Below are 22,149 nucleotides of genomic sequence, written 5' to 3'. Positions count from 1 at the left end.
TGGCCTGGGATGGGCCTCTTAACACTTTGCGCTTTTTTTCCTGTGGCATCAGGACAGACTTTCCTCCTTGCTGATGTTTGCTTCTTTGAAGGCTTTGGGGGGGGGCTGAGGGGGGCAGGGGAACGTATTATGTTCTCATGGTCTGGTCTGGAAGATCCTGGGGACTTCTGGAGGCTCTAACATGATCTCCACTGACAAAACCACCCTTTGATTGACTTCATGGAGAGAGTGTGGGGAAGGGGCCTTCTGTCCTTGTTATGTGTGTGTGATGACCCAGGTCTGCACAGCGTGTTCTACACAGGGAGTTGTCAGGGATCTCTCCCATGCCTTCCTGGGCTCTGCTGCCCCTCAGTGCCTTAGGGAAGTTAAGCAGGTTCCTTGGGAAGGACGCAGGCCTGGGAAGGGAATCTCATGAACGTGACCCTGGTTGACCCTTATTATGGACCGGAAGCAGGGCCTTCCTGGGTCTCTTTTACCCCATCTGGATACCGGGCCACCTGCTGTGGGTCTCACTGGGTTATCTGAGGCCTGGATAATATTCAGGATACGTAGATGGCTTAAAAATAACAAAATATCCTGCAGATGTTGACTTTGGGTGCTCATTCGTGAACTTAGACAAACAAACAAACAAAAAAAACCTTAACGACTCCAGCCTTGTCCTTTAATAGGAAAGAAACGCATTTTCTTGTACACACAGCATGTCTTGTCTGTCTTACGAAGTGCAGTCTTGGACTAAGGGCTACACCCACCATTTGGCAGGCTCAACACTGTAGCTTTTTCAGTCAGCTTGTCCCAAGTAAATTCTGATCACTTTGCTTGTAGAAACCTGTCTCAGTTAGGGTTTCTACTGCTGTAAAGAGACACTATGGCCACATCAACTCTTATAAAGGAAAACATTTAATTGGGGCTCATCTATAGTTCCAGAAATTTAATCCATTAGCATCATAGCGAGAAGCATGGTGATGTGTAGGCAAACATGGTGCTCAGTTTTATGTTTAATATAAGATATAAGGCAATAAGATAATAAGGTACCAGATGCCAGATATTAGGTTATATGAGGTTTATTAAATGAGCATTCAGAGAGAAGGAAAGGGGGGAAGGGTACCCCCCCCCCAGAGAGAGAGAGAGAGAGACAGAGACAGAGGAAGAGGAAGAGAGAGGAGAAAGAGGAAGAGTAAGAGGGAGGAGCGAGGGAGGACTGTCCTTTTATATAGCCCGGGCAGGGCCACACCCTCATGGCAGGTGAGCAATGACATCACATCACAGGTAGGCAGACTGAATCAGAATCCTGACACCGAGAGTTCTACATCAAGATCAGCAAGCAGCAGGAAGAGCATGTCACAGTGGGTGTGGCTTGAGGAACCCAGATCTCAAACCCCACCTCCCGTGACACACTTCCTTCATGGGCCTGTCAGGGCCATTTTTATTCACCACCACAGAACCTCTTAGAACTTTTGGGTTCCTGAATCCCTCTCATCAGTACAGAGAGGAGATCTAGACTGATCTTTGCTGGCTGGGCATCCTGTAGTTCCTGAAGCCCTTCGGGACCTTCTGGTTCATTTGGATTCCAGGAAGGACACAGAGGGCTGCCTGCCAGACAATAACAAAGAGGAGCTTGTGCCTGGCAAGGCTCTTTCATCCTCTGCTAGAGATACAAGGTTCGGCTCAGAACTAGCTTAGGTCCTGCCCTCAGAATGTAGAGCTTGGTAGGGACACAGTCCGTCTGGGAATGAATGGGGATGGGCAGTCCTAGTGAAGTCAGAGCTATTTGAAGGTGTTGATGATCTCCATGTGTTGTGAGGTATCCACCAGAGAAGATGGCTCCAACATGGCTTTAAGGCAGTAGAAAGTCTTTATTAGCTGGCTAATGACTATACTGGGTGTTCAGGACCCAGTGTAGCCCTGAGCCTTTCTCAGGGTGAGCTTTTAAGCACAAAACCATGTTTTGGGTTGACACACGTCCATTAACAAGAACTGTTAGCCCAAAGCAGAACTATGGTCCCGAGACTTTCCCCGAACTGTGGACTTTGATGGATTAGGTCTTTGTTTTCACTTTGGCAGGTGGTACCATCAAAGTGCTGAGTTCTATGGCCTGAGTGGTACTTCCATCATGGATTCAATTGTGCTAAGGTTGGGGGTCCTGTTAACATGGCAGGTCTCTTTCCTGTCTGCCCTTGGTATGGTTTGCCATGTGTTCGTAGGCTACCCAGAATTCCATGCGCCACCTGTCACCATGGACCAGACCTCTACTTAAGCAAATGATTCTCACAGCCTTGGCCAGTTTTTGTCTCTTCTCTCTTATCTCTGTAAATTCTACCCCGGCTGTTCCTGTGTCTTCCCATTTGACAGTAGGCCAAGTGACAAATGAAAGCCAATGGATGCAGGCCATAGTCCTTCCTGCTTATCATGTGGCTTTGGGAGACAAGACAACATAGCTGTTATTTTATTTAATGAACAACTGCTGAGCGTCTACTGCGTGCTAAGCCGGCTGAGCGCTGGAGATGCTATGTGAAAAGGCCTCTCCACTTGTAAGGTTTACATACAAGGGAAGGAGGGTTATTACAAGCTTCTGACATTGTGACGCTGTCGTACACTAGTAAGTCAGTTTGTGATTTCACGTTAGAGCTCATCCATAGCTATTTGGGTAGATGTAGCCTGTGGGCCTGCACAGGTCTGACAGGCCCAGATTTAGTCCATAAGGCAGGCAGAGGGACCAGCGGTAAGTGTTGGGTCAAGTAAGGAGGGAAATTACTTCATTCTTGAGCATTGGGAGATGTTTGGGGGTATGGTGCCCCCCCTCAAATAACAAGGTCATGTTGCTGACACTTCTCTCTTGGGGTTGTGGTGGATATGTGTGGCTAATGGTTTTTCTGATGTAAGATGTAGGTCTCTTTTTCCTTCCAGCTTTTTCCTCTGGATCATGAGGCAAGGTACAGAGGGGAAGAACAAAAAGCTCTAGGATGCCCACTCTAGCTATATCTGGAGGTGTACTCTCTAGGAAGAGGAGCAGACTCTTGTTTCATGGCAGTCAGTAAAGCAACAGGTCTGAGGTTAACCGCTGGAAATTGACATTGAAAGTTATTGCCATGCAGGGCAAGACAGGCAGTGGGTAAAGGCACCTGCCAGCAAGCCTGATGTACTGAGTTCAATCCCTGATCCCGGGACCCACACAGTGGAAGGAGAGAAATGACTGCCAAAGGTTGTCTTCCGACCACACATGCACTGTGGCGCGCGCACACATACATACACACACACACACACACACACACACACACACACAGAGAGAGAGAGAGAGAGAGAGAGAGAGAGAGAGAGAGAGAGAGGGAAAGAGAATGTTAAAAGAATCAAAACATTTACATTTAAAGGAAAGTCTGTGCAAGGCTTAGAAAGCTGGAAAGATAAGCAAGATTGGCACGCTCGCGCGCACACACACACATACACACACACACAGGAACACTGTTTGAACTGACTGTTGTGTCCTAGGCAAAGGTAACAGTTCCTCTTTCCAGCCAATTTGTCTGCCAAAGGGCAGGAAGTGGTAAAGTTGAATGGGCAAACACAGGATGAAGACTTTAAAGGCACCAAGTAGAACTTTGCCCCGCCTCCCCTTGTCTCCTCAGATGTGAAGACCTCAGGGTGAGGTTTGCACACTGCAACCCTGCCTGGCTGGGCGGGTCCCAAAACACCCACTCTTGTCTCCTCTTCCCTGAGTGAAGGGAAGTTCTGTGTGGCTGTGCCGTCTGGTGGTCAGCAGGTCTGCCAGAGGGATCTGTGAGCAATGCAGCCAGCAGTGATTTGTGCTCTTGTGAAAGAGATTTCACTTCAACTCTCTGGAGAAGTAGACTCGCCTCCTATCCTCTGCAGAATTTACCACAGGAACAACATCAGGGAACACCCAGCCATTAAGAGAAAGGAGGTGTAGACGAGGAGGCTTCAGAGTTGGGAGTGATTAAAAGCAGGCATAAGGACAAGGCTTGGGTCAGAAGATCAAATAAAAGCTCTAGGTCAGTATCACTTCCATCCTAGTTGCATTTCTGTGACTGTGATAAAATATCATCATCATCATCATCATCATCATCATCATCATCAACAACAACAACAACAACAACACCCAGGGAGAAAGGGTTTATTTGGCTCACAATCCCAGGTGGTAGCACATCACTGCAGCTGGTCACATCAAATCCAAGAGCAGAGAGAGAATAAAGGCACACATGCCTAGTGCTGACTTGCTTTCTCTACCCTTATCCAGCACTTGCTGGGTCTTCTTACCTCAAGGCAGTTAAGACATGCCCCCCCAACAGACATCCCATAGGTCAACCTGATCTAGACAGCCCCTCAAAGAGACGATCCCCCAACAGGCTAATTCTAGACTGTGTCAAGTTGGCAGTCAGAGCTGGCCATCGCAACTTCTTTAGTTTTTCATTATTTATTTAGTGTGTGTCTAGTGAGGAGGGGCAGCCCAAGGAAACGATAGCCAGTGCTCTTGTCTTCAACAAACTGACAAGCTAAACAAAACTATCCCATAAGGAAAGAGTCCTGCTGTTGGTGGTGGCACACCCTGGTAAACAACGCTGAAAACGATGAGACTAGCACTGGGGAGGCAGAGACAGGCCTGACAGCCTCACTTCCTCAAGAAGCTCAAGGTCAATGGTAGACCCTGTCTTACAAACAAAAACAAACCAGCTGGGCATGAAGGCACACACCTTTAGGCAAACTCCTGTGAGTTTGAGGCTAGTCTGGTCTACATATTGAGGTCCAGGTTAGCCAGACTCAGGTTAGCTGGTCTCAGCAAAACAAAACCCAAAATTAAGTCTGGTAGGATAGCTCAGTGGGCAAAGACACTTGCCTGAGTTTGATCCCCTGGTCCCACATGAGGAAAAGAGAGAATTGACTCACAAATTGTCTTCTGAATTCCACATGTGTACTGTGACACACACACACACACACACACACACACACACACACACGTACTACCACAGGTTGTCACTATTGGTAAACAAAGCCAACTATGGCTGGAAATAACTCTTGCCGTTGCCTCTTCAACAACTCTAACTACAGACCGGAGTCTGTCAGCCAAAAGCAATGCCAGTTTTGGGGGCATCGTTGTCCTGTGGCATTTGTCTCTTCCCAGCAAGGGCTTTGGAATTAAATGGCCATGGGCTTCAATCTTAGCCATTAGAAGCCAGGCAGCAAGTTCCAAAGGTTTTCTCATCTGTAAAAATCTAGCAATGATGTTACTGAATTCAGGGGGGTGGGTACGAGGGCTTAAAGGAGTCAGCGTGGGAAAAATTCTTCAGCATGTTGTCCAACACGCAGTGAATGCTTAGCACATATTAGGTTCCTTCCCTCTCGATCGGTGTTTGTATCTTCCCGGCCTTTACTGAGACTCTGTCATAGCGTAGACTAGCCTGGAATTCACTGTGTAGTTCAAATCAGCCTCTAACTCACAGGCCTCAGTTCCCCAAGTGCTAGGACACAGGTGTGTGCCACCACACCTAGCGCTTCCTCCTAGTTAACAGTTAACAGCTACAGCACTTAGCCTGATAGATAAAAAGACCTGAGCTGGTAGTCCAGTCTCATCACCTATTGTTAGGGGCCCCTGAGCAAGCTAGTTTTCAACCAGCTTTGGAATAGGGATTAATTCAACACCTGCGACATCGGGCCGTGGTTCACCTTGCTATTATTATTATCTTCCAAAGGAATAGGTAACTGTGGGCTATTCTCCTTTCTTTCCTTCTTTCTTTCTTTCTTTCTTTTTTTCTTTCTTACTGGATTTCTCTGTGTAGCCTTGGCTGTCCTAGACTCACTTTGTAGACCAGGCTGGCCTCGAACTCACAGAGATCCTCCTGCCTCTGCTTCCCCGAGTGCTGGGATTTACATGCATGCACCACGGAGCCTGGTGGCTATTCTTATTTCCCCAGCTGCTTCCCCTCTGCCCACCCCCTGTAGTTTCCTAATCTAGTGGTTTTCAACCTTCTTAAGGCTGTGACACTTTAATACAGTTCCTCGTGTTGTGGTGACTCCCAGCCATAAAATTATTTTTGTTGCTACTTCATCGCTGTGGTTTTGCTACTGTATCATAATGTAACCATCCAATATGCAGGATATCTAATATGCAATCCTTGTGAAAGGGTCATTTGACTCCCCAAAAGGGATCTTGACCCACAGGTTGAGAACTACTGCCCTAGCATCTTGCCCTCCATTCAAGGACCCAGGAAACCAAACATTGGCACAACATTATAAGCCACCAGCATAATCCTGGCTCTGAGGACAAATCTGGTGATGTGGTGGAGATCTAAGGAAGTCTGGCTTTGACCAGCTCTGGCCTCATTTCCTCGGTTCTCCCACACATAAGCTCTGCCTTCAGACCCACAAACTCCTTTCATGAGGGATTTCCCATAAATCAATGGGGCCATTTTTGTTCACAAAGGCCTCCTACTTCCTTAATCCCAAATTGGCCTTGTCCAAAGAGGCCAAGGGCCTGGGGATTTGAGATGTGGTCATCTGCGTATGCCTTGCCATGTGTGATTATTCCTGCTTACTGTGCCTTATCCCTCAGAGCCGCCTGGCAATCTTGGGTGGCTGGGAACACGTTCTCACGATAAGACTCCAGCCCCACCCCCCAGTTCTTCCGTGGGTCAGTGTCCCAGCAGCCACCCCCGTCTTCCTCATTTCTCTTTGTCTTATCTACAGCCTCGGTCCCAGGGCCCCATGATATATCCCCTCCACAGCGATGACTTCTGTTGCATAATTTGGGCCTCTTAGGTCTCCATTTTGTTCCACTTGTCCAGGTCAGTTACTCACTAGCAGGTTTAAGTGTTTACATGTTACTACCCAAGGTGTTTGGCAAAGGTTTTTTGTTTTATTTTACATTTATTCCTACATGTGTGTGTGCGGGGAGGGGGGGCACGGTGGTAGAGGTAGACATGTGCAGTGGAAGTCAGAAGATAACTTTTCTATCTTCTACCATGTGGGGCCAATGGGTTAAAGTCAGGTCACTGGGCTGAGCAGTAAGTGCCTTTCCCTGTTGAGCTCTCTCTCCAGCCTCCAGGATTCTGTATTAGAACGTTCACGCTTGCATAGCGTCATCTCCATGGTGTCTCAGCACACACACCACTAAGAGAGGACAAGAAGCACAGTGTGGACATCTTCGTCCCATAGTTGCTCAAATGGACTTGATCTTTGGTGGCACTTCAGTGGTGGTTGTTCTCTGCTTGCCTGAGAGACCAGGGCCTAGCCTCTTGGTCTCAGGAGCACTTGATATGATTTCGTACAGGATGGGAATTGGGCATACTGTATTTGAGCACATTTAAAGGACCATACATAGCTGGGCACGGTGGCGCACGCCTTTAATCACAGCACACGAGGCAGAGGCAGGTGGATCTCTGTGAGTTCGAGGCCAGGCTGGTCTACAAAGAGTCCAGGACAGCCAAGGCTACACAGAGAAACCCTGTCTTGAAAAACAAAAACAGAACAAAACCCAAAATAAACAAATCAAGTTCATACATGTAATAATTTGTCTTAAGCTTATCTGTGCAGCTTGAGTTCCCTGAACTGTCCATCCTGTGAGCTTAGCTTCAGATTAATGTTTAGATCATAAGACCATTGCTAATGTATATAGAACTTCATAGTAACACACATTTACTGGGTCATCTCATTAAGGAAAATGTTCTTGGGAGAGAAGCACCACACTGCCTGCTTTAAGATTACTTACGGAAGCTGGAGAGATGCTCAGTGGTTAAGGGTACTTGCTGTTCTTCCAGAGGACCCAGGTTCAGTTCCCAGCACCCTCATAGAGGCTCACGACTTCCTGGAACTCCAGTTCTGTGGTGTCTGATGTCCTCTTTTGACCTCTGTAGGCTCCTAACACATGTGAGACACATAGACCATCACACACACATAAAAAAATAAATAAGTCAAGCCAGGCGCGGTGACGCATGCCTGTAATCTCAGCACTTGGACTGGCAGAGGCAGGCAGATCTCTGTGAGTTCAAAGCCAGCCTGGTCTACAAAGCAAGTCCAGGACAGCCAGGGCTACACAGAGAAACCCTGTCTTGAAAACCCACAAAAAGAGAAAGAAAAAAAAAAAGGAAGGAAGGAAGGAACAAGAAAGAGAAAAGAAAAAACTAGCAAATGGTCTCTGAGAACCTTATCTAGATTTGGTTTCCAAGCCCATCTTTTCAGTGCTCTTGGGCTCATGGACAAATCGGCTCTGAAAGTGGGAGCCTCTCAGTAAGCTCTTAGCTACAGCTCACTTGTTCACTGACACCTGTCTATGCAGCAAGCTGGCTGGAGACCAAAGGCTTAGAGAAGGTCATGACAAGGAGGTCATCCCTGCCTGGGGAAATCAAGCCAAGTGCTGTAAAGACTGCCATTGAGGGTTGGAGAGATAACTCAGCAATAAGAACACTGTCTGTTCTTCCAGAGGTCCAGAGTTCAATTCCCACCATATATACTGGAATCTGATGCTCTCTTCTGACGTGTAGGTGCACATGCAGATAGAGTATACTCATACACAAAAAAAATTATAAAAATATTTTTTTAAAAAAAGGCTGCCATTGAGCTGGGCAATGGTGGCACACATCAGGGTTTCTCCTTCCTGGCTGGAGGACAGAATCTGTAGTGACGTGGGATGAAACGAGACTGAAAAATGACTGGAAGTAGCAAGGAAAACCCCATAGCAGCAAACTGGGGGCGAGGGAGGTGAGTGCTGGGTTGATTTCCTTTCTTCTTCTTCTTGGGGGAAGCTTCTTGGCGACCTCTGAACAGGGCGGTGTGGCCAGTGAGCGTGGAGATCCATGGACACTGGCATGGTGGCTGAGGGAGAGATTGCAGCCACCTGGGAGGCAGGTAGAGAGGCTGAAGGGGCAAAGGAATTGTGCAAGATGGCTGAATGAATGTGGGAAAGAGTATGGGAGGAGCCCTAGAGGAATGTGGAGGAGGGCTAGGGGAAGATGGTGGCCGTCAATAAGCCAAGCATGTATGTGAGTCCACGGGGTCCACTGCCTGTGTCCATGGAGGATGGATGAGAGGTGGAAGAGTTGCAGGTGTGGGGTGAGTTCACCTAGGGACACCGGAAGTCAATGATAGAGCTGAGATTAAACTCAGATTGACCCCCAGAGTATAGCCCTTTACTATTGTTCAGTGTGATGGGGTGCGTCGCATGTGCTGAGGTAGGGACCAGGACAGGTGAGGGTTTTAATGAAGATGTAGCATGAGCCCCTCAAGGAACAAAGCAAGGCCAGGTTAAGTCATGTGAGACCAGATGTGAGGCCAGCCCTCAGAGCCAGAGGGCTTTCCTGCAGGGACGGGTACTGACCCAGTGAAGGGATACTTTTGATTTGGCAACAGGGAGCTAGTTCCTTGGAACTTGGAAGTTCAGAGGAATGCATTTGGCTCTAGCTAGAGACTGTCTAGGGAAAGAATGAGCCCACTAGGCTCCAAGCCTGGGGCTTACAGTGAGTTTATGTTTCTCAGAATAGCCCGGATGCCTGGGAGATGGGTGGCCAAAGGAGATATAAATGTGAGTCTTTAAGACTCTGTTGAGGAAGCTGGGCTTGGTGGCACATGCCTTTACTCCCAGGATTCAGGGAGGCAGAGGCAGGCAGATCATTGTGAGTTCAAGGCCAGCCTGGTCTACAAAGCAAGTCCAGGGCAGCCAAGGCTACACATAGAAACCCTGTCTCTAAAAACAAACAAACAAACAAACAAACAAACAAACCTGTTGAAGTTCTTGTTTCTTTCTTTTTAAAATTAATTATTTATTATATATACATTGCTCTGCCTGCATATACACCTGCATGCCAAAAGAGGGGATCAGACCACATTATATTATGTGGCTGCTGGGAATTGAACTCAGGACCTCTGGAAGAACAGCCAATGCTCTTAACCTCAGCCATCCAACCGTCCTTTTGTTGTTGTGTTTGTTTGTTTGTTTGTTTGTTTGTTTGTTTTTAGAGACAGGGTTTCTCTGTGTAGGCCAGGCTGTCCTGGACCTTATTCTGTAGATCATGCTGGCCTCAAAATCACAAGAGATCCACTTGTCTATGCCTCCCTCATTCTGGGATTAAAGGCGTGCAGCACCACTCATTGAGGGTCTAGTTTCTTGATAGAGAAGAGCAGAGTCCATCTGGTCAACAGCATGTGTCAGGAAGATGATGTGCCCTGGATCTTAACCAAACGCTCAGATGGGGTCCAGTTGTTCCTTGCCTGTTGCACGTGGTCCCAAACCCTCATTCCTGCGTGGATATAAAGTTCCCTGATTTTGTGTGTGTGTGTGTGACGAACCTGGAGTCTCCTTACAGATTGGTCAATATTCTAGCCCCATGACCAGCCAAGACTGGGGAGGGCAGCACTGTGCCATGGTTTGCACTGAATTGCAACTCACACAAGGATTCTCTGATGACAGGTGAGGATTCTGTAGATGGTGACAGGGCAGTCGTTCGGTGGACCTCAGAGATGACATTGCATATGTTGCATTTTTAGAGTAAGGTAGATGTGTGGATTTGGTGGGGAGTTGGGACAAGACACACCAAGACAAAGTTCTCAGCAGGAAGGAGATGTATTTGCCTCAGAGGGACAAAGGTCATGGAATAAGAGACAAGGACTGGAGCCAGAGGACAAGGGAGAAGAGAAAAGGCCAAGGAAAAGAAGGGAAGGGATGTTTTCCCTGGAGGGACAGAGGACTGCCTCTGGATAGAGAGGCCATAGGCAAACAGCAGTTTGTAAAGGGGGAAGGGGAGCCCGTGTTAGGATGAGGTGGTTAATTTTAATTGGGCATGTTAATTAGGTGAGCCGAAGGGGACTTTGATTGCTGAACTTTGCAATCTTTGATAGCTGGATCTTGGTGGTCAATCTCAGAAGGAGGAAGTGGCCAAATAAGGAATGTAATCTAATGGGTTTTAGCAAGGGGAAGAAGGCTAAAAGGCAAAACCTGTCAACACTGTTTGGCATGCTCGGGCCTGTGTCTGCCATGCTCAGGCCTGTTAGAGCTCTTCAAGAGGCAGGGCTTGGTGTGGCTCCAAGGCCCCACTTACATTAAGGAAGCACTTGTCACATGCCAGCGCTGCAGTGCAAGTCTTACTCCACACACAGCCCAGTGGCTTACTGGCTTTAGTTTTGTTCCTCCAATGAGTGAACCAAGAGTACAAGTGTCAAGGTCACATAGAGCGTGTCCTTTTCCTGCTACCTGAAGACCTCAGGCTGCACAGACATGTTTTTCACCATGCCCTGGAAATAGCCCTGACTATTGCTGTTACCAAAGTCAACATCACCAAATATCCCAGACAATTGGCATTACCGAAACATGGTGATATCTTCCTTGAGGTTACAGAAAGGATGCTCAGACAGAAAATACACTTCCTCTCCAGCCTTTCATTTGTCATGTGTTTTTAAAAACACTTCTTTGGGAGTGAAATAAAGTCCAGGCAGTGGGCTTGTGAGCCCTGGATTCAGAGCTGTGTGTTGAAACACCATCCAGTTCTATTGTCTCTTGTCATGTGGCTTGGGGCAGATTCTGTGGCATTTCTGCATCTTAGTATCATCAGCTGTAAAAGAGAGAGCACAAGGGAGGACAGAAGACCTCCAGAGAGAAGAGAACTGTGGGCAGAGGCATCTCTGTAACAGCTGGAGACCTAAGAAAGGGTAGTCTACTGGAAGGATATGGGAGTGACTTGCTGAGATTCCTGGTAGCAGGGGTCATGGAGACTGAAGGGGACACCCTCTAACCAGTCAGGGCTCCTAGTGGAGGGAGGGAAATACCAACCCACTCACAAAAGCTTTGACCCAAAATTTACCCTGCCCAGTGTGTTTGGCTGTGAGCCTCCATCTCCGCATCGATTTCAATCTGCTGCTGGGTAGAATCTCTCAGAGGGCATCTATGCTAGGTTCCTGTCAGAGAGCATAGAGGAATATCATTAATAGTGTCAGGGGTTGGTTCTTTCTCTCATCAGGTGGGTCGCAGGTTGGGCCAGGCATTGGTTGGACATTCCCTCAATCTCTGCTCTATCTTTATGCCTGCACCTCTTGTAGGCAGGGTGAACTCACCCCACACCTGCAACTCTTCTACCTCTCATCCATCCTCCATGGACACAGGCAGTGGACCCCGTGGACTCACATACAAGCTTGGCTTATTGATGGTTGTGTAGGGGGTCTTGTGGAACAGTGTGGGGAAGGATAGAAGGACCTGAAAGGGAGAGGAGCTCCCCAAGAAGACTATCAGAACCAACTAACCAGGGCCCAGAGGGCTTGAGGAAACTGAAGCACCAACCAAGGGCCACGCATAGATTGGACCTAGCCCCCTGACCCGACCTGCAGGCTTTGACTAAAACTCGGGAGGGAGGTTGCCTGTTGAGAATGCAAAACACAAGAAAGGATAGCAAGTCTGATTGATCAAACTCTTAATCTTTATTAGTCAGGCAGCAGCTTTTATAGTTCAAAAGGCAGGGAAGCATATTGCTATGGCAACCCAGCTGCAAGCTTTTTCTCAAAACATAGGGAATTCCAGGCAGAGTCATAATGTCCTGCCACACAGGGTATCTTGCTTTGTCTTTATCTAGCTTTAGTCTAACTGTTGACTCACAACAGGGTCGCTTCATCCCTATCTGTCTTTATCTGCTGACTCACAACAGGGTCAGCTAGTTTCTGGTGAAAGGTAAGCTCTGAGAAAGACAGAGACCTAAAGGTGCAGACTTGGACAAGATGGCTGAACATTGGCCATATGGCCTGTCGTCCCCAATGGGGCCCCCTACATAGATGTAGCCAATGGGCAGCTCTGGCTTCATGTGGGTCTCCTAGGAAGGAGAGCAGGGGCTGTCTCTGACATAGATTCTGTTGCTGTTTTTTGATCGTTTTCTCCTGGTGGGGCTGCCTTGCCAGGCCACAGGGAAAGAAGACATGTTTGGTCCTGATGTGACTTGATGAGCTGGAGTGGGCTGAAGGGGGCCTCCCCTTCTCTGAGGAACAGGGGAGGGGGAGGGGGAAAGAGGTAGGGAGGGTGGGACTGGGAAGAGAGGAAGGATGGGGCTAGATTGGGATGTAAAGTGAATAAAAAAAAATTTAAAAATGTGGACAGGGCTGGGCCAGGGTGACACGCACCTTTAATTCCAGCAGAGGCAGGCGGATCTGTGAGTTAAAGGCCAGTCTGGTCTACAGAGAGAGTTCCAGGACAGCCAGGCCTACACAGAGAAACCCTGCCTCAAAGAACAAAAACAAACAAAAACCGTGGACAATGATAGACCACCTCATTGCCGCCTGGCTCCCATTTAGGAGCCCTGAGCTCCTTTGATCTAGTGCTTCACCCTTTTCCACTCCAAGTATGCACTTCTGGTTTTGTGTTCCCAAGAGAGTACCCAATGAAGTCCATGCAGAATGACACCTCTAGCTAAGAGGATGTAGTGAGGGCTCAGGGACCCTCAGTCAGAGTGATGGAGAATGATGCTGTCTTGGGGTAAGCCTTCTGTAGGAGGAAGTAGCTTTGGAGTTATTTTCATGCCCAGTGTGGAAAGTCAGAACATAGGAAGGCCCATATGGGACTGCCTCTTTGAGTTTTAATGGTTTAATCTTCCCACCTCTTGAGATCAAGGCTCAGTAAGAGTCCATGACTGTGTTTCCAGTGTTCACTCAGTCATGGTGGATAGACAGATGGATACGCAAACAGAGAGACAGACAGACGAAACTGGTGAGAAATCTGGAGTATACAAAGCTGTGCATGTGGTAACAGGTGTGCTCAATCAGTTATGCAAATATTGTAAGAACTAGATATGGGTCAAAGTGTCACAACAGCCCCCATTATTTATAATTTTCAAAACTTAAAATTAACAAATTAACTACCCCCTGCTTCAGCTCTGACAAATCCTTGGGACAGAGTAGCTGGTGACGGATGGTGCCTACCCACCTTGGCCTCTCTCAAGGCACTGATGCTGTACTACAGGAAGAGGTTCCAGCCCGAAAGCTGGTAGATACCCTTTCTTACCTCCACTCAGCTAGAATTCAGGTCATTGCTAGATAAGCTTCTTAGCCTCCAGAGCGGAAAGACACATAGTCTAGCCGGCTAATCATCAGGTTGTATGGATGTCTTCAAAACACTCTCCAACTATAGCATTCTATCCTTCATCCCGTCTCATGCCATTTCTGTTATCTGCTGCATTTTCCTTTTAACCACCATCTAGAGCACTGGTTCTCACCCTTTAGTTCCTCATGTTGTGCTGCCGTAAGAGCATTTTTGTTGCTGCTTCATAATTGAAATTTTGCTGCTGTTATGGATTGTAAGGTAAATATCTGATATGTGGCCCCTGTGAAAGGGTCATTTGAACCCCAAAGCTGTCACGACCCAAAGCTTGAGAGCTGCTGTTCTAGAGGCTAAAGCATCCAAAGCAGGACCCCTCCTACCTTTCACACCTTGGTACAGCTTAGAGGCCTAGCAGAGCACTTTCTCCACAGTAGGTGCTTAAAAAGATGGACCTGATTTATTGATATACTGCAGTGGGATATGAACATTCAGCCTTAAAAAATGGTGTGTGTGTGTGTGTGTGTGTGTGTGTGTGTGTGTGTGTGTGTGTGTGCGGTGTATATGCAGGTGCTCACAGAGGCAAGACAAGGGCATGAGATTCAACCACTAGTTACAAGTGGTTGTGAACTCCCCTGGGTGGGTCCTGCTAACAGAACTTGGGTCCTCTGGAGGATCAGAAAATGCTCTTAGCAGCTTTTGGTATCTTTCCAGTCCCTGCACACAACCTTTTGCCAATGTCTGTGACTACTCCAGAGCTAGGAACCACTTTAGGCCATCTGACTGACAATAATTGACAGAGGGGACACCTATGCAGGAAGTGAACAGAGTGGCAGCTGACTAGGGTGACAGTGAGGGGGAAGAGCTGTTTCTCTGCTGCCCCTTTCAGTACTGCAGAGCAAATAGGTTTTGAGTCTAGGCACTGCTACTTGTCCGTCTGTCCATCTTGTGCTTGTAGAGTAGGAGGCCTGCCTGAGTTGATGAACTCTGTCTAGTTTCCACCTTGGTATTATGTGACCTGGACCAACAGGCTGTTCTTCCGTGTGAGATTCCTGAGGGGGAGGTCCAGGGCTGGGAAAAATGAAGATGACAGGTAAGCTGGGGTCAGAAGGTCTTTCAGTGGCTCAAGGCAAGTAAGTTTATTAAGAAGACGTCATCTTATATACCGTTTTCACGGGAAAATGGGGCAGAACCATCATACAGGGAATGGACTCAGCAGTAAACTAACCAAGCAGGCTTGCACAAAGGGAAGACAGGCTATCTCAAGTGCCACAGACTGAACAAACACTCAGAGGCCTTGGGACTGATAACCACAGCCTTCAAACTGTGGCAAAGTAGGTCCCAGGATTCAAAAGTGTAGCTCCTCCAACGCCTTGGCTCCAGGCCATTGGAGGTTTTAGACAAGAAACTATGTTCCTTCTGCATACATCCAGGCCCAGGAGAAAGCCCTGGCTGGCCTGGCTCCCCACCTTTGAGGGTGGCAGGACTTTTGGGAGTTTTACGTTAGTAACTGATAAGCCACTGTGTTTCTTTTTGTTTGGTTTTTTGTTCTTTTTGTTGTTGTTGTTTTTGTTTTGCTTTATTTTTTTCAAGACAGGGTTTCTCGGTGTAGCCTTGGCTGTCCTGAGCTTGCTTTGCAGACTAGGCTAGCCTCAAATTCACAGAGATCCACCTGCCTCTGCCTCCTGAGTGCTGGGATTAAAGGTGTGGCTGACCCACTGTGTTTCTGATCTCAGGAACACTCAGGTCATATTATCTGCTAGGTCTTAGGATTTTTTGAACACCAACACTAACGTGAGGTGTCTTAATTCATGTGTGTGTGTGTGTGTGTGTGTGTGTGTCTGTCTGTCTGTCTGTCTGTCTGTCTGTCTTTCAGTCTGCCTGCCTATCTGTCTGTAATCATTTTGCAGTCATGTATGAACTCATGCTACAGAAATTTTAGATATTGCTAAGTCATTACACAGTGAACTGAGACATTCATGCTTACAAGTGGGCTGACAACTTCCAGTTGTCACTGAAGGCAAGTTCTGTGGCTAAAGGTTATAGAAGCTTTTCACTTGAACCCTTAGCACTGGGCTAACAGATTCAGTGAAACTGATCGTTTCAATAGTCCAAAAGAAAAAAAACATGTCAACATTATATTACTGTATCCCAGAGATGCGGGATGTGGAAGCCATTACTCATTCCTTTGCACTAGAGGAGAGCCAGCCTGTAGTGTGATCTTGCCTGTGATTTTTTTTCCCCATAGTTTTTGGGTCAGAAGTGTGCATGAGCCAAGTTGTCAACCAAGAGTCTTGGTTGGGGGAAATAATTCTGACATGTATATGGGGAAGGACTGGAAATTGGGAATTAAATATCTTTGTATGTGTATGTGCTTGTGTGTAGTACATGTGCATGATCATGTGGGTATGTGCACATGTTGACTAGTGGCTGACATTGGGTGTGTCCCTCCATTGTCCTTTTGAAACAGGAGTTTACTGATCCTGCTGGCTGGCTGGCCAATGAGCTCTAGGGATCCCTCTGTCCCTGGCCCTCCAATGCTGGGGTGACAGCCACATGCAACCACACTCAGTTTTTATATTGGTGCTCAGAGTGTGAGTTCAGGTCCTCATGCTTGCATTCTAGACACGGAAGCAACGGAGCATCTCCCCAGCCTGAGAAATCATGTGCCCTGACGGTAGTCTCTAAGTTTGTCTCTTGGCTCTTGGCCATTTGATAACTGACTGATTGTGTCTGTCTTCTATAGCTTGGAATTGCAATTGGGTTTTTGGTCCCTCCTGTTCTGGTACCCAACATCAAAGACCAGGAAAAGCTTGCCTACCACATCAGCATCATGTTCTACATAATAGGAGGTGTGGCCACTCTCCTCTTCATCCTTGTCATCATCGGTAAGATCGTTAGTAGGCTGCTGGTGGGTAGTGGGGTAGGGAAGTTATGTCCAGATATGAACATGGCCCTAAATACCACGGATCCTTAGAGTCCCTGGAGGTAGGGCTTCTTACAGACTTCAGATGTCCTAGCCTGAGTAATTGCCCCTAATATAGTACTAACGGGCGCTATGTACTTTGTTATCAGCCTAGGAAAAGTTTAATTCCATTCTCACCTCACCAGAACAATTAGGTAGACTGCTGTCACTTTGATGAGACCCCAGGGGGGACTGCCAGTGTCACAGGAGTTGTGTTAAGAATGTCTGATTTCAAGTCAGGCATGGTGGCACCTTCCTTTAATCCCAGCACTCAGGAGACAGAGGCAGAGGATCTTTTTTGAGTTCAAGCCAGCCTGATCTACAAAATGAGTTCTAGGACAGCCAGGGATACACAGAGAAATCCTGCCTCACCAAACCCCACCCCGACTCCCAAGAATATCTGATTTCATCTATTCCCAACAACTCAATGAATGAGGTGCCTTGTAGGATCTCTTCAAGAAGGAAGCTAAGATGGAGGCAAATTTAGTAAGTCGTTCCAGATTAGACAGCTAGCAAGTGGCTGGGAGTGGACTGAAGTCCAAGTTTGTTTAATGCCGCGTTCTAAATTATAAACAGAAATTGGTCCACAAGCACTAATAATCTGAGGTTAACCTGAGAATACTTGGAGACCAAATTTCTACATCATTATTATTAATTATAAGAGTAACATATGTACTGTGGAAAAAAATCTAAAAATAAAAGAGTGTAAAGAAAAGAATGACCATTAATTTATCCTTGAACAACTTAATTCCAACAAGCAAGCTCAGGTAGGTGGTAGTAACATTTCACACAGATGTCCAATTACTCATCCACGCGTTTGATTACTTATATCTCCTGGCTGGCCCCTGTGATCCTTGTACTCTGGGGGCTGATGCAGGAGGATGACTAAATCAAGGACATCCTAATCTACATAGGAAGACCCTGACTCAAAGAAAACAAATAAAACATCAGCAAACCCACAACAAAAGTGAACAACAACATCAACAAAAAGCAAACACTTATTGTTTTCATGTAAGTTATGTTATTGGGGGAAATTCAGAGATGTCCAGATAGAATTTTCTTCCCTGTTGGCTTGTTAGTCACCCACATCTGGGTTGCCCTCTGCCCTCAAATCCTATCTCAGGCAGTAAAGATTTATCCCTGTGTGCTGGCTCACCTGCAGAGTCATGCAGTTAAATGCGGATCTCAAATCAGTACTCTCTGTGTCATCTCATTCCAGGTAGCTTAGACAGAGGACAGTATTTCCTAGCACTAGCAGCAAGGAACTGTGAGTGGGAAGAAGGAAGAATGAACCAGCCAAGGGCCTCTTGGATCTACAGAAGTTTAACATTCTACCATGCTTGCCTCCAAAGGCTTTCATGGCCAGTGAGGTCCTGGCTCTTTGCAACTGCAAATCTAGGTGGTGGTAGGGCATTACTATGTTTGGATCTTTTATTACATAGTAGCCAACTGGGTGAAGGATGGGGGAAAAAAAAAACCAACTTATCTGAGTCGTGGTTCATGCTTGGCAAATCCTTGAGACAGGACCCAGTGCAGTGGCACTAAATCACTTGCTTGCATTATTTTCGTCTGATGGAAGGGGAGCTGAGCAGCTTAGACAATGGATGGCACATTCCAGTGGGAGAATTTATCTAGAATTATTACTGGAGAAGGAAGAGGCAGGGCTCTGAAGGCAAAGCTGGGATGGTTGCGGCTGGGGATGTTTTGATCTGCTCTTAGAGCTAACCTCATTTCCAGAACTTCCTCTGGAGGCAGACTGCTCACCTTCCAGGAGAGGTCTCACGGGGCTTGCCAAAGGCCACGTGGTGCTTGCTTAGATGATTGGGGGTGAGAGGTGGGGGACCAATTTAGTCAAATAATAAGTTAAATAGACCTGCCCTCCAGAGAGCCAGATGAGCCTCAGTGGGGTCACATCACACCAGTTGTGTGGAACTAGGCCTTAAATAAAATGATGTGGTTTCCCACAACCACTTTGCAGCCTTTGCTACAAGACAAGTCTGGTTCAGCATTGGTGAAACTGGGAATCCACTCTCAGCTTTTTCCTACTTTAATTTTCAGTGACTCAGGGAAAAGCTTGGCTGCCATGTGCCAGACTCTATGACCCCAAAGTCTCTGGAGCTGAGCCACTCACAGGCTTCATAACTTTCCAATGTTGAGCTTTCACTTGTGTGTGTGTGTGTGTGTGTGTGTGTGTGTGTGTGTGTGTGTGTGTCCTTTCACTTCTGCTTTGTGGGATGTTATTTGCTGGTTATTACAGGCTGCCTTGATCTTTGAACACTCTGGGAGGCTCAATGATTCTAGTCCTCCAGGGGTTATTAAAGAAAAGGAAATAAAATAAAAATGACAGTGCTGGAGATAACAGCTCAGAGATAGAGCTGCTTGCCTTGTACGCTTGAGGCCCTAGGCTCCATTCCTTCTACTGCAAAAAGAGAAAAAAAGCCACGAAAGGACTCTGTGCCAAGCCCCAGACAAGGAGAAATAACTTTAGGAGAGGAGTTGGGAAGATTTCTCTGGAAACAATGTTATTTCTTTCACAGTCTCAGCCCCCTCCCTAGATGATGGAGCCAGCTTGCACCTGTGCGGCACTCCTACTGCTGGGCTGGGGCCACACGAATTTCCCATCATCTCTATTACTTTTCTTTCAGTATTCAAGGAGAAGCCCAAGTACCCTCCCAGCAGGGCCCAGTCCCTGAGTTATGCCTTGGCGTCCACTGATGCTTCCTACTTAAGTTCCATCATCCGGCTCTTCAAAAACCTCAACTTCGTACTGCTGGTCATCACCTATGGTAAGGCACACAGGTGTCCCCCCGCCCCCCAGGCCATAGAGTCCATCTCAGAGACAGCTGCCATTCCCCTTACTAGGGGACCTACATGAAGACCCAGTTGCCTATTGACTATATCTGTGTAGGGTGCCTAAGATCAGAGAGTGTTAAAAAACAAGGCCATAGCTGGGCAGTGGTGGTGCATGACTTGAGTCCCAGCACTGGCAGAGGCAGAGGCAGAGGCAAGCTGAACTCTGAGTTCAAGGCCAGCTTGGTCTAAAGAGTGAGTTCCAGGACATCCAGGGCTACACATAGAAACCCTGTCTTGAAAAACAAAACAAGAACAAGGCCACAGCATTCAAGACACCTGTGTTTTACATGGCTACCAGTCTGTGAGTGGATACCCTTAGTTCAAGAAGTCAAAGGGCTACCCAAGTCTACCCACCTCACAGCCTACACTTGACCTTTTAACCACTGGATAAAGTTAACATGAAATCAAGGGCAACACACTCAGTAACCTGTGAATCAAAGACATGAAATTGGTTTGACAAGACAAACTAAGACTCATTTGGCCATGACTCCCTGTTTTCTATGAGTGTGCAATCATTGTTTAATAATGCCACTGCCGTCTAACGTGAGCTAAATCCCAGTTCCTACTGTATCCATGTGAGGTCAATACCGTAGTTATCCTCGTTTAACAAAGGAAGAATCTAAAACTCAGGGGCTGGGTACTTAGCCTAGGGTCACACGCTGCAAGTGGCAGAGCCAGAGTCCAAATGCATCCGTTAAACTTGAAAGCCTGCATTTTCTCCCTTGTCACATATCCCAGGCTTCAGGCAAAGCCTCAAGTGAGCCTTCTGGGTCAGTCTTCTCAGTGGCTGGGACTACAGGCATGTCCCATCATGCCCAACTCCAAAGCCAACATTTTCCTGTGTATTCCACAGGTGCCCATATATTTCTTTCTGGAACTGTGCTTGGCATACAGCAGTCTTAAATTAAATAGCATCTGCATACTAGGTTTATCAATGCCCTTTTTCTCAAAACCATCATCTGTTGCGGGAGTTCAATTCCCAGCAACCATATGATGGCTCACAACCATCTATAATGAGATCTAGTGCCCTCTTCTGGCTTATAGGCCAGAATGCTGTATATTAATAAGTTAATATTAATAAGTTAATAAGTTAATAAGTTATTAATAATAAATTAATAAGTAAACAAATCTGAGAGAAGAGGGGGGGGAGAGAGAGAGAGAGAGAGAGAGAGAGAGAGAGAGAGAGAGAGGAGAGAGAGAAAGGAGAGACTTATTTTCACAGAGAAGCAGTATGCTTTTCAGCCTCACACCAAAGCTGGTAGCCTCTCTGTCTACAGTAGACCTCTGTAGACCTTTGTTAGCCTTAGAAATCTGGTTCTCCATTCCTCAGAGTGCCTATAAGATCCCAGCTTATGGGCGGTTGTGGCGCACGCCTTTAATCCCAGCACTGTAGAGGCAGAGGCAGGCAGATCCATATGAGTTCCACGCTAGCCTGGTCTAAAAAGAGAGTTCCAGGACAGCAAGGGTTATTACACAGAGAAACCCTGTCTCAAACAATGGAAAGAAAGAAAGAAAGAAAGAAAGAAAGAAAGGAAGGAAGGAAGAAAGAAAAAAGATCCTAGCTTATAAGGAGTTTAACAAAGTACAATGACATGTGTATGCAAATGCCACCATGAAATCCATTACTTTGTATGCTTTTTTTGTTTTCCTTTTTTTTAAAGACCAGGCTGGCCTTGAACTAGGCCTTCCAAGTGCTGGGATTAAAGCTGTGTGCCAGAATGCCCAGCTAAAAATAAACCTTACAGGAGGAAAATGGGGCTGGGTGTGGTAATGCGTGTCTCTGATTCTAGCACTTTAAAAAAGATCTATTTATTTTATGTTATGTATGCCATGTACACCACATGCGTGCCTGTTGAATCCTTAGAACTGGGCTTAGGGACAATTGTAGGCATACTTCTGAAAGGAGTATTGGGGGTCTGACCCCTTCCTGACCCTTTTGACTCCCTGGCTGTCGTGAGGCGAGGATCTCTGATCTACTGCAGATTCCCCACATCGACGAGCACTGCCTGTCACAGGCCCAGAACAGTGGGGCCAACTCTGAAACCTTGAAGCGGAAAGCAACCTTTCTCTCCTCCAAGTCCACTGTCTCAGGTGTTTTGTCACAGGGACACAGAGCCAGTTAGCACAGCAAGCTCCCTCAAAGACAGAAGCCAACGGCCTGACTTGTTTGCATGCTTCGTTTTCCACGCTTGTCCTCTGTGGCAGAGGTGGAGGCCTGCCTTGCTGCACATTTGGGAAGCTCTGCAGTAGTTATGGGTAAAGGATGGCCTGCTAGTCTTGGGGCTGCTTCTCTTCCATGTGAGCCCCACATCCTGGCTGGCCTTTC

General features: G+C 47.1%; 1 protein-coding gene across 2 annotated transcripts in view; it reads left to right on the top strand.

Moving 5' to 3' along the window:
• Window positions 1–22,149, top strand: part of FLVCR2 (FLVCR choline and putative heme transporter 2) — a 63,465-nt gene that overhangs the window by 21,556 nt on the left and 19,760 nt on the right. For both annotated transcript variants that reach the window (XM_084791600.1, XM_084791599.1), the window contains 2 exons: window positions 16,752–16,893; window positions 19,616–19,756. In XM_084791600.1, coding sequence (XP_084647726.1) covers window positions 16,752–16,893; window positions 19,616–19,756 — 283 coding nt within the window. The remainder of the gene's footprint in view (window positions 1–16,751; window positions 16,894–19,615; window positions 19,757–22,149) is intronic.

This window comes from Acomys minous (assembly GCF_964271855.1).
Source record: "Acomys minous genome assembly, chromosome: 8".
Taxonomy (NCBI): domain Eukaryota; kingdom Metazoa; phylum Chordata; class Mammalia; order Rodentia; family Muridae; genus Acomys; species Acomys minous.
This window is presented reverse-complemented; position numbering and strand designations above follow the sequence as displayed.